The sequence below is a fragment of the Alligator sinensis genome, unplaced genomic scaffold (genome assembly GCF_000455745.1).
Source record: "Alligator sinensis unplaced genomic scaffold, ASM45574v1 scaffold346_1, whole genome shotgun sequence".
NCBI lineage: Eukaryota > Metazoa > Chordata > Crocodylia > Alligatoridae > Alligator > Alligator sinensis.
The window spans coordinates 691,932-705,598 of NW_005842765.1; the positions used below are offsets into that span (position 1 = coordinate 691,932).

At 40.4% G+C, this 13,667-nt stretch overlaps 1 protein-coding gene across 1 annotated transcript in view; it reads left to right on the top strand.

Annotated features, from left to right (window-relative positions):
* ADAMTS6 (ADAM metallopeptidase with thrombospondin type 1 motif 6) overlaps nt 1–3,673 on the top strand; it is a 345,170-nt gene extending 341,497 nt beyond the window's left edge. The window contains exon 25 of the mRNA XM_025216768.1: nt 836–3,673. Within this exon, the coding sequence (XP_025072553.1) occupies nt 836–945 (110 nt within the window). The 3' untranslated portion in view covers nt 946–3,673. The remainder of the gene's footprint in view (nt 1–835) is intronic.
* Nucleotides 3,674–13,667: the final 9,994 nt, after the last annotated feature.

Here is a 13,667-nt window from a genome sequence, read left to right on the forward strand (position 1 = left end):
CAAAGTCCCATTTAAATACCAGCTTGAAAGAAGGTGTTTACAGAGGGGCAAATCCTCTGTCAAGCATCAAGCCTGAGTAGTCAGTACAGTTTCAGGGCATAGCGCTAGGTGCAAAGGAAAGAATCTTTCCTCCCCATGGCAGAGCAATTTTTTTCCTTGCCTCAGAGGCCCCTGTCAGCCCGATCTAACAGTGGTTGCTCCTCTGGCAAGGCCAAACTAAGAGGAAAGTGATAACTATGAAAAAGCCTTTGTGTGATAGTTAGAAGTATATAAATAAATTTTCCTTTGCATAAAACAATGTTTCATGTATGGGGCTAAAGCTACAGTAAAACCCACTGTACTATGCAGTTACTGCATCTTTCTAGCATTTTTCATCTTCTCTGGTGCTGCTGGCTCTAGTGTACATTCTGTTTCAAATATTCCTATAAATGCACAGACATAATACTCAACAATTCAACTTGTATTATATTTTGGATAGCCTTTCGCAGATTAATAAAATAACTCCTGAGAAAGAAGCTATAAAATCATAATAAGAAAAATGACTCATATTTCCTTGCTATCTAAAGTGATCAGTTGTCCCAATAAATGGTAATTCTTTCAAGACAAAGTGTGCACATTTATAAACATCTGGGAGAGAAGTCTTGCAAACATTTTTATTACTTTAAAAAATGTATTTAAAATTCTACTAGGCTGTAGTAGTGGAAAGAACAGCAACATAGAAGGCAAGGTGGATAGGCATGGTAGTTTCATGCTCAATCTCAAGAAATTTAATTTTGTACTGTAAATTTGCATTTCTGATTTTTTTCCCCCACTCTTTTATGCCTTCAATCATTAGAGTGCAAAGATGTGAACAAAGTGGCTTATTGCCCACTGGTACTGAAGTTCAAGTTCTGCAGCCGAGCATACTTCAGACAGATGTGCTGTAAGACCTGCCAAGGACACTGACCCACAGAAAGTGAGAGAGAGAGAGTGCCTTGTTATATCATTGTGGAAATGTGTCCATCAAAGAGAGCCACACAGCGGAATGAGATTGACGTCCTTGCAAATGCATTACCCTGTGGAAAACGTAACCACTGGTCAGCCCCAGCTGACAGGATTTCAATATTATTTTAACTTCTGTGAAGTGGGATTTATTCATCCAAAGTGCTGGACACAGTATAAGGAGGGCATGCCAAATTGGAAAGATCCACACAACACATCTAGAATAGCTTACTGTGGAACATTTGTGTTCTTTTGACTAAATCCAGTAGTCTGTTTACCTCCTTGGACCATTAAAATAATTTTTATTATGGACTTAGCAATGACACTGAATCCATTTGTATTTAAAACTGTTCAAAATGTAGCTCTTATGACCTGGTCTACTATGGAAGTAATGAAGAATCAAAAATCTTAAGACATAGCTTAAAAATGTTATCTATTTTATCTCACTACACAGCACCACAACTTAAATTATAAAATGAGCTTGGACATGTTATTTAAGGAGCAGTTATAAATCAGAAGTAAAGAAAATTGTATTTTTCTTTCATTACAGCTAATTCCCTTAGGAATAATCCATGTTTCCTGAACACTGCCGTGAGCCATAAATAAACAGAACAACCATGAGGGACTTAGTTTTAAGAGGTGCAACAGTTATTGCAGTGGTGCATGACATACAAGTGTGCTATGAAATGAAATCCATGTTACAGGTTTATAGCCATCTTGCCATTGTACAAGTGAAGCTGAGATTTCCACTAAAAGGGAAAAAACATTTCAATACAATGGGGAAGCCAGACTCCAATAGTGGTGAAGAACATATTGCCAAGTACTTCGCTACCACTGCACAGGGTGCCTAAGGCTCACATTTTGACTCCAGCTCACTATTGTTTACATCACTAGCCATAAAGGGGCATCAGTTTTATTGATATCTAGTTGTGTTTTACACATTGCTTTCTACTCACTATCACCAAGAAGTTCCAGTGCAAAAGATAAACCTACTATATAATAATAAGGCAGACCCTCTGCAAACTTTGCTGACAGTTGCAATGAGTTCCAGATGTTCCTTCCTTTGATACAATAGAAGGGCATTTATTTATGAGAAAGATCATGTGAATGCACAGTTTTGGAGACTATAGCAGAGGGGGGAAGGATTACAACCAAAGAATAAAAGACTTACAAGGTCTTTTAGGTCATATTACCATTGTTTTAATATTCACTGAATACTTTTTATCAATACTTTGAATTTAATTTAAATGTGAAACGGAACTACTTGGGCAAGTCATTTCCAAAATCTAGTGTGAGTAAATCTTAATGTTAGGCTCCTCCTCCCCATCACCTCTTGATAAAAGACTCAACAAGGAGATAAGGAAAGTGGATACTTGTTTATATTAATATATTGTACTTGAACACTTGCAGTTTGCAGCAGGTACTTGATGTATGTGCTTTTGTGTCCAGCTATGCCTCCTTTGTTGTAGTGCAATTAAAATTATGTGAAAAAATCTTGTGTTAACACTAAAATTGAAATGGCACTTTTAAAAAAAAGTACTCTTTCCGTGAAATGAATCATTTGAAAAAAAAATCACATGATATCTCAGTGTGTCAGTGTATTTAACAAATAATAATCCAAATGTGTTGCACAGTATGTACTAATGTGAATTAAGAAGAAAAACAGATATTCTTAACAGGATGTTTGTACTATGAAAAGCAAACAGAATTGACAATCTATATATGGGATTTTGTGTTGCCCGCTTATTCACAACCATCAAATTCCTGTCATCTGCTACCTCTTGCCAGTATTTTCACTTCCATACACCTGTGACCAGTGGAATTAATTTTCAGTTGGCTAGGTATGGCTCATACTGGGCCATCTGTTGTTTTCAGTCCCTTGTACACAGCTCCCACTGATACTGGCTCCAAGAAAATAAAATAAAAATTTTAAAAGTGCCAGGAGTTGTACACATGGGGTGCTTGTATACGTGACGGGGTTTTAGTCCTCAGGGTTGCATTCTATGCCCCCTAAATTGAAATGGTGAATTTTTAATTGAAACGGTGGGGTTTTTTTCCCCATCACTCTATATATATTATTGTCCTGGTGGCTGCAGGTGCCTGGTGAAGGCAGAAGCAGCGAGGAGCCCAATCTTTTTTTTTTTTTTTTTTGGCAGAGCCTGTCTGTCTCTCTTGCAGCTGGGGGGCCATTAATCTGTACCATTAATCTGTCAGCTCACCCCTCGGCCATGGGAGAGGTGAGCAGGCTCTGCAGAAAAAAAGGATTGAGCCCTCACCGCTTCTGCCTTCAGCAGGCTCCTGTGACCTGCAGGACACCTAGTGCTGCCTGGGAATGGACTGGCTTGCTCCTGAGGCAGTGCAGGGATGTGGCAGTAGGGTGGCTGGCTGTGCTGATGGCCAGAGAAGGCAGTGGGGATGGTGCACAGGGCACTGGAAGCCTGGGCAGGCTTAGGGAAGTGAGCAGTCCTCCTGAGTGGCCACACACCTCATGCACCATCCCTGTCACCTTCTCCAGCCAACCTCCTGTCACTTCCCAGTGCTGCCCCAGGGGCAAGACAACCTGTTTCCCAGCGGCCCCAGTCATCCTGCTGGCTGCAGAAGCCTGTCAAAGGCAGAAGTGGCAAGGGGCCTGATGGTTTTTTTCTGTGGAGCTTGCCTGCTTCTCCCACAGCTGGGGGGTGAGCTCACTATTAGTGGCAATGTTCCAAGTTGCAACATTGCAAACTGAACTACATCAGGATGTAGCTTAGTTTGCAACAATGCAAACTCATTTGTACCCCCCCCCCCAAACTCATGTACATGTAATGTGTAACACCATTAAGCCACACAAGGGAACATTTTTGTCACATGTACATCATGGCAGTCACATGTACAAGCACCCATGGATAAAGGGTAGTATATACATCTTAGCCAGTGAGTGAATGACCTTTATACATCCTTTTCAGAGAACACCACGGTGCTAGCATGCCTTGGCTGAGTCAAAATACAATAAAAGGGAAAGGTGTTACCATGGCATTCTCCAAGCAAGATACCTCTTTATATCAGGGTCTGCTTTTCTCCAGGGCATAACTGTGTTTATTAGCTAATGTGTCTTTTCAACCAACAAGAAAGTGTTGCTTTTGAGTGCATTAAAAAAAGATTTTTTTTACCTCACTTAGGACATTAAAATTGCAAGGAGTGTTTCCACAGACACATTTTGCTCTCTAACTGGTGCTAAAACACTAGGGAGTCTAATGTTTACTCTGCAACATAAAACAGCACTGAGGTTGGAATTTAAGGAACTCCCTGGAGCAACATAGAATTGCATTGTTAAAGGGAACAAAGCACAGAATGTATTTGGATTTACAAACTAACCAACACTTCAGACTAAGACATGAAAATAAAACTTAACCGAAAGGAAAAGAAACATCATTGGTTTCTACAGCACAGTTCATTGCTGCTGCTACACTGTAGCCACCTATGTAATCTAAGCTAAATAATGTTATATTCCTAAATAGTGACAATAGGACTATTGGCGTATAGACTATTGGCAAATCGAATAGTAGAGTACTAAATACAAAGAGCAATCTGGTGCCAGGACTTCCATTCAACAATACCATTAAATGAGGCAGATCAAACGAAAAGGAAAAAAATCTATAGATAAATCCCTCATGGTGTATACACCCAGAAATAGTCCATTTCATTAGGAATTTTATTAATGGAGTGAATGTCACATAGATATCCTTAATAATACAGACTGAAATTACCTTTGTATTATTGTGATTAGTTGCTTATTATTTTATACTCAGTATTAATGTGGTACACTGTTACTTTATTATTATTATTTTTGCTTTTGTAAATTATATTCTAATTTATTGTCATGTTTCCTAACACTTGTTCTACATGCATTCTCCTGCTTGTAATAAAAACAAAAATATTGTAACACTTGATGCAGTGAAATTCCACACCAGGCACAGATTTGTTTTTAACATAGATACTTTAGTAAAATAAAACTGCAGCTTTTAAGAATGATTCATATGGTACAGTTTTCTGTTTCTTAATATAAAGATGCTAGAATTCTACAAGCACAAATTTATTTCATCAAATGCATTTCAGTGTTTTATTTTACATAACATCTATATGTTGTCTCAGAATCCTGTCACTGGCTACAGCAATGTTTGTCATATATAAGTATAACAATAAACAGAGGGAAAATGTGAAAGAGTATCATCATGTACATTATTAAAGAAATAGCTTAAGCAATAAATGTTGAAGCAGATCAAATCAGGAATGCAGTTAATAGGCAGCAGAACATCCTGTATATTTTGGCATAATTTTATTACCAGTCAGTCAGTAATAAAATGTCTCTCTAGCATTAGTATTTAGAGTTTTATGAAAATTTGCCATAATCTTTTGAGACATCAGAAATGAAACTATTTCAGAAGATTTGATAACGAAGGTCATCACTCCTGAGACTCATCTGCTCTTGTAAAACTATTTGTGTACTGGAGCCTTTGAATATGAGAGATATTTCCTGCTCTCTTCTCAGCTTTTCTTAGGATGACTGTTAAGGCTAACTTCAGTTTTTAGCACAAATGATTGATTTATAGCTATTATTAGATGTCAAAGAAAATACAGAAAATTTTAAAGTTTTTAACTCAACTGGTTAAGCACTTTATTACTCTTCCCTGATCTTTCTTATTTGTTGACTTCTCTTCAGTGTTAAGGACCCTAGAAACAGTTCTGTATTTTAGAGATAATAATGCTATCATCTATCTAATATGAAGATGCTACTATCTTCCAGGTCAGAAAGTAAAGATGGAAGAGATTGTCAATCATATATAGTCTAATAATACATCTCTATGTGCATTCCAGAGTAATGTTGATTTTCTTCTCAGTTTTTCAGAGTACAAGTTCTTACTTGATACATTGTCCACTGTTGCTCATATTCCAGAACTATAACAATAATACTACTATTTTTCCCCTTATGACTTGTGTTTGGATCATTATTGCACAAACATAACAACAAACTGCATGTGGTAAACTACATGCTTTAATGCTTCCATTCTTCTTAAAATGTAGAATCTATCACTTTCAAATCCTCTGTCCAGTGCATTTTTTAAAATCTTCCTAAATACATTCTTCCTGATCCTGTACTTTACTCTGAGGCCAATCCTAGTTTCAAGATTCTCCACAATCCTTCTGCCCTTTCCTCCTCTATGGAAGCCATCTCTACTGAAAGACTCTCTAATTTTTGCCTGCTATTGAAAAACTACACTTATATTTGAGTCTCTGATTACTTCCTGTACGATATTCCTTCCCTTTTCTGATTTATCTTGGTTTCTACAAATATTATTCAATACCATAATAGACTCTATCTTGCACAGAGTTATCAATCTTGAATTTTTCACATTCATGAAGGCTCTCATCTGAATCTCTCCCATGGATTTTGACTCCAACTTCAGTGGCCTTTGGACTAAACCATTCTTGGAACTGAAGTCATTGATGTGTAGAAGGACCATAAGGGATCTGTATAGGGTAGCAATTTCTGCTTGCCGACAGTCTTGTGATTGAGCTGTGACTGTCACCCAGTGACAAGTAAAACCCCATCTGGCTGGCTTCCCTCTACCACAAATGACAAGTAGGTAGAAAGGAGATCATTGCTGCTGTGTGGTCTTGCAATCAACATATTGAACGATTCACTGTAAGAGGCTTCATGCAGCATGCCATAATCAGGATGGAATCTGAAACAGATTTGTAAGGACTCAGTCAACCATGTAGCAGGTTTCACTACAGAACTATGTTTGGTAAGTGCACAAGGGAGTGCTCATGCCCACATTAGAAAAAAGTGTTGCTCAGAATATAGTAGGATACTCATTTGCATGCCCACTGGGCACATCTATACGTTCGTTAATGTTTCATAGTTATTGTGCATTAAGTTTAGTACTTGGTTAAACGAATACTAAATCAATGTAGAGTAACTAATGCTACTTAGCAGTAGCACCAGTGCACAGGTTTTTAGTAATGCTTACTGCACAGTAGCGTATTAGCACAGTTTTTGCCTGGCAAGCTACTGCACAGTGTTATTAGGCTACTGTGCAGCTAGCACCTCATGTAGACATACCCACTGTGCCTTAAGGTAGATGCTGCAATACCCTGCCCTTGATACATGTAGCCAAGATTTTCACTGAATAGGCCAGTGTAAAGAACACAAGTATTTATGTTCCCTGGAAGACCCTGTGTGTGCAATCAGAAAATGTCTTTCTGAAATCTGGCCTTCCCAAGATATAAAGTACTTAGTCTACTACTGCTTAATGAAGACATCAGAAAATGTGAAAGAGTTCTCTGGTTATACGATTAAGAGGTGACAGATGAAATATTAATACAATTAGAGCTATTTCCTATCAACAAATTACATGAGATGAAAAGTAATCTATATTTTAAACCATTACATTCTGTTAGAATTTGCTTAAGGTGTTGTGTTTTCTGACATACAGCACACACCTCTTTCCACAAGCCAGCTTCTGGAAATTAGAATGCACATTATATGCAAGGAAATATGGTATGAGCAATTTCTACCGTTTACTGGGTGAAAGCAAAAATAAAGTCTGCATAAGATCACAGGGAACGGAACAGTGAGCAGTTTTGGCTCCCTAGCTGCTGCTATTAAGTTACGTACTACAAGGAAAATCTTTTTTTCTTCATTTTGTCTTTCAAAAGCAAGGTATGTATGTAGAGAGCACCATTCCATTGTTTGTGGTTGTGATAACCACTATTTCAGTGTTATTCCAGAGGAATCAAATTCATCGTGGCTCCTAGGAGCTCAGCGAAGATTCCCAGAGAATAGATTTCTTCAGTGCTCAGTGCAACAAAGTTTTTGGCCTTGTGCTTGGCTCCATCAACCAATTAACATCTGGGTCTTTATACTCAATTACATTTTTTTTTTACAGTGCCCTCAGTGCAACATAATTTTACCCTTCAAACTGACTGAAAACTCATCTCAGAACATGATTTGTCATTTGCAATTAAGGTCAACATGTCCCAAATCAGTTCTCTAGTGGAACAAAGGCTGCTGACTTGCTTCTGGATTTTGCAGACCTCCTTTTATGCTAGCAATCGTGAGGAATGTTTGGAACTTTGTTATTTGAACTATTATTCAGATGAAAAAATGGTATAATTTGATCAAAACCCTCTCTTAAAAATAATATTTGTTATTTACAGGTGATAGCATTCATAACATTTAGTGTTAATATGGAAATGCTGCAAATTTTATTTCCACTGAAACATCCCTGCTAAAAGAACTTCTAAGCAAAATTATTTTTTTTCTGAATTGTATACCTGAACCTTGCCTTACTGCTTCTTAGAGTTGTCACCTATTCTCAAACATCCATGATTCTTAAAATGGAATGAATTTATTTTAATTAATTTTCTAAATAAAACTACATGTAATTTACTTTCTAAAACTACGTTTCTAAAACTACATGTAAAACTTACTTTCTAACTACATGCGTTTACTTTCTAAAATAAACTATGTAGAAGCTGCCTATACTGAGATGCACCTCCAAAGAAGAACCACAGGACTGGGATTTGCAAAAGGTACAGTTTTTTAAAGCTAAAGTTAAAAAAAAGGATGGATTAGTTGCACAGTGCCAATCAGGAGCAAGAACACTTCAGCAAGTTATTCTGGAATTAAACAGGTGCTTTTGGGTGCATCTACACATTCATTTAAGCACAACTAAATATAATGTGCATTAAGCTAATGCACATTAGGTGATTTTTGGCAGGTGTATACAAGTACAGAGACTTGGCACTAAAGTTAGTGCCGAGTCCCTGCAGCCCTGCCATGTGCCCCTAGTCAGTGGGCAGACCTGGCATTAAAGTTAGTGCCAGGTCACTTCTACACATGCATGAATACGTTAATGCACTTTAACTAATCATGCCTAAATTTGATACCTTCATTTGCAAGTATCAAATTTAGGCATGATTGGCTTAGTTTCACCATTTTTAATGTGCATTAAGGGTGTGCATGTGTAGACATGTGCCCGTAATGCACATTTAGTTAGGCTAATGCATATTAACACATCTTGTGTAGATACGCCCTTTGAGATCAAAATCTGGCCTAGCATTGCTCTTTTAATCAAGCTGAGCTCCACATACATTTTAAATCTGCAGTCATTTAGCATGACCAAGACTTCATAAAACCAAGGCACTTAAGCTAATAGGTCTTACAGTGATGTAAGTATTCTGTAAGTTTATACATGGTGTATTGTTGTTTTAATTAAGTATAAGCAACTTTTATTGAAAAATACATTGTCAAAAAAATAATACTAGATTTATTTTTTGGTAACCATGTTGGTTATACACTCAGTAACAGAAGAATTTCAACAGATTAGTTATATAGTCAGTTTTTGGGGGATGTGGAAAAGAATCATAATAAGAATAGTTTGAATTTCTTAAACTCCAACAAACTTCACTATTAAACTGATACCTGTTCAGAGCTTCTAATTAACAAGTATGTAGAAGTTATTTTTCCCCTTTCAGCTGGCCAATAGATTGGATTTTACTGAAAAAATAATAGGCCCTGTATCTCTTCCTCTTGAAAGAACACCTAACTTCAGTTATCTCAGTCTCTACTTTTGCAGCACAATATGCTTGGATTTAACTATGAAGATCACCAGGAAAATCCATCTAACCTAGGATGTAACTATCAAACTTCTGTTTTATATAAATGCTCTTCATTACCTACAGTAATCTCCTGGGTGAAGTTCAAGGGGTTAATTGTTATCTGTTATGTATTATCTGCAGTTCTAGATGTCCTAGCAGCTCTAAATTTGAGCCTGCTATGTACGGTGCGTATACACGTGGTGGGGGCTTAGTCCTTCAGGGTTGCATTCTGTGACTTCAGGGTTCCATTCTATGCTCCCTAAATTGAAATGGTGGGTTTTATTTTTCCATCTTTGTGTACACTTCATTGTTCTTAAATCTCATGAAATACTTTGTGCACTATTCACAATAAATTACTGCAGAGGGTGCCACATAATCCACCCTGCTGATCTCTTCATATTAAATTACAGCAGGGGGTGACTGTAGCTCACAGCACGCTGATATGTCCAGATGACCCAAAGTGGTACGATTTCATTACTTTAAATAATTTAATTAGGTATCATTTAATTAATTAATTATTTTTTTACACTTTTTTTACCAATATTTTAATTTTTTTAATTCTTATTTATTCTTTTTATTTCTATCTTTATTTTTATTCTTGTCTTATTTTTTATTTTCCTATTTCTATGTTATCAAGTAAACTTTATTTCATGTGGAAATCTGCTTTTTTTTATTTTACTCAAACATCCACCCTTACAAACAGGGCACTGAAATTAACCTATCGCTTATAATATGTGCACAAATCTGCACCCCATGAATTTCTTAAATATATGTTCCCGCACATATTATAGTGTTGTAGTGTACTAATTGGAAGGCTGATAATGCGCTCCCTGTATTATCTCACAGGGGGTCCAAATCCCAGAAGATTCCTGGAACTCAGATTCCTGTACTGTTGGGGATCATTGATTAACGTATTCAGCCCAAGCTGCATTGCCTATAACAATCATTGCTTTAGGGATCCCCCCACACCAGCATATAGAGGAGCAAGCAGCAGGTGTGGGACCTGTGGGAATCCCACACAAGAGCTGCTCCAGCCTCAGACCAGGATTTAGTGGTGAGCACATTCACACAGCTGCTAGGGGGGTGCTCTTCCCAAAGGGGGAATGAGATGCCTGTCTTCTGTTCACAGCTGCCTCCCACAGGTGAAGAGGGTCAAAGATGCTTGTAAAAAAGTAAAAGCCAGATCTGTGCTGCCACTGGAGCTGTGTCCAGGGGAGCGGGGGGATCAGGGAGGCTGGGCAGTGAAGGGCAGCTGCCACAGCACTGACTTTCACCCCAGGACCAAGTGGAGGGCTGGAGGCCCAGCTCCCTGGCTGCCTCCATGGCACAGCTGGGGCAAGATGGCAGCTGCCACAGGAACTCAGCAGCTAGCTAGCACAGAGGAGGGAACGGCAGCCTCAGAACAGACCTCAGGCAGGGGATGGGGCATGAGGGGCATCCAAACCAAGACTGCCCGGGTGTAAAGTGACCACACACCAGCACTGGGCTGTATTCAGGATGGCCAGTGGGAGGGAGGGAGAGGGGGAGCCCATGCTGTGGGGAGGCAGCAGCTGGGTGGGGGATCTAGAGGAAACAAATGCCCAGTCCCTTAACATGGGGTGGGAAGGAACCTCTGCCAGGAGGAGAGCCCTCAGGAAAGGAGCAGGGTCATGCACAGGGGACAGTCTCAGGAGTGCTCTGAGGGGTGGCTCCTCCCCTCCCTCCCCCACTCTGCCCTGGCCCAAGAAGTCCTGCAAACTGTACCTTAGCAGGGTGGCCACTTCTAAACTTCAAAATATTTCCTTCTGGTCTTATAGCAGAGGTGATGATCTTCTGTGCATACAGGTGTTGAGTTAATGTACCCAGTGATAGGTAATGTATTTTAATACTTGCTACAAAGCAAAGGAAAAACCTTTAGGCTTCAGCCCTCTCTGGCTCCCCCGCACTCCATCCTGTCCCACACTGTCACTACAGCCTTCCCCACCCCCAACTAGAGATGATGTACTTAAGAGTCAAAAGTTTTGCAATGAAATTTTAAATTTTATTTATAGAAACACTCAAAGGTAACTGCTGAATGGCAGTTAAACTGCATTTAGCACTGATTGATCAGTGACCTACGGAGCACCCTTGCCATCTGCAGCAGCCGGAAAGTGTGGTGAGGCAATTCTGAACAATGGCTCCCTGACCACCATTTGCATGCTGATCATAGGTGGCACCATGCCATGCCTTCCCATGTCTCTGTCTGGCCACTGCCTCCTGCACTTCCTCAGACCAGGCGTCTCTGAAAACCTCCCCCTTGGTCTCACAAATATTGTGGAGCATGCAGGCTGCCACAATGAATGTCGTAATATTTTCTGGCTCCATCTTGAGCCTGTAGTTCATTGACCTCCACCATGTTTTCAGACAGCTAACGGTGCATTCAACAGTCATCTGGCATTTGCTGAGGTAGTAGTTGAATGCTGTCTTTTGCCAGTCAGTAACTTGTCCTCCATATGGCTTCATGAGCCAGGGCAGGAGGGGGTAATCTGCATCTGCTATGATAAGTGAGGGCACAGCAACACCCCAGATCACTGCATCGGGGACCCCAGTCACATATTGTCCTTTCTTCATTACACCAGGCAGTGGCGAGTTTCAAAAGACACATGCATCATGAGAGCTTCCTGCCCAGCCTGTATAAATGTTAGTGAAGCATCCTCAGTGATCAACTGTGGCCTGGTGGATCACCCAGGCAAATCCCTTCCTGTTGGTGAATGACTGGCTCCCCTGAGATGGGGATAGGACTGGGATGTGTGTGCTGTCCAATGCACCCATGCAGCTAGGGACCCCCATGGCCTTGAAGCCTTCAACAATGTCCTTGGGGTTATTGGAGGCAGATGAAGATGTTCGCTGCAATGCCCTGCAGCAGCTGGCATACTTCACGTACTGCCACCCCAGCTATGCAAGGAGCCATGCTGAACTGGTTCCAAATGAAGTGGAGGCTGGTGGGGGTGGCCAGTTTCATGATGGCTATGGCCACCCTCTTTTCTGGTGTGATGGGGTGACACACTGGACAGTGTGTGCTGACACTGCTCAATGTGTGATGATAGCAGCACAACTATGTACAAAAATGTGTCCTTTCTCGTGTGGAAGCTCTTGAGCCACTGCTGATCATCCCAAGTCAACAGTACGATGCATTCCCACCAGTCAGAGCTGCTTGTTTGGGCCCAGACATTAAGATCTTTGCCCTGTAGATTGATCCACAGAACCATGTCAGCCTTGAGATCCACGGCTTCCTCTCGGTTCTCCAACTCCAGCTCATGGCCCATTGACTGGTATAGCAAGGCATGAGAAGTGGATACTAGGGCTGTGCAAAACAGCACCAGTCCATTTCAACTTGAGTTTTGAGGGTTCCATGGAACAGTGTTTTGTTTCGAATTTCATTTCAATTTGAAACAGATTTTCCATTTTGCTTCATCAAAACAGTGAGCCTGTTTCGATGCTGTTTTGACATTTCGCCCATTAGCTATAATGAGGAAGCTCGAAACAGCCTCTCTCATCTGGCAGGCACATTGAGGCTGCGGGCTCTGATCTGCCTGCCAGATGAGGGAGGGAAGCCGATGCTTCAGCCTGGGACTGGGAAAGGGAACTGAGCCTGATTGTTCAGTTCCCCTCCCCAGTGCTAGATCAGGCTGGGGCTGGGGAAACGAACTCAGTGCAGCTGGGCTGAGTTCATTTCCCCAGCCTGACCATCCTGCTGGGGAAAGGAATTCAGCCCAGCTGGGCTGAGTTCCCAATCCCAGTCTGACTATCAGGCTGGGCCAGCTGGGCTCATTTCCTTTCCCCAGCCAGATTGCAGTGCTTGGGAGGGGAACTGAGCCCAGGCTCAGTTCCCTTCCCTTACACTGTGATCTACTTCCTACAGCCCGGGTTCTTTCCTGTCTCTCACCACCTCACTGCTGGCTTCAAAACCTGAAACGTTTTGAAACTTTCAAAACATTTCAACTAGCCTTATTTTGTTTTGAGGCTGTTTTGAAGCCCTTTGTTTCGATTTGATTTAGCTGTTTTGAGCTCAAAATGAGTTAAAA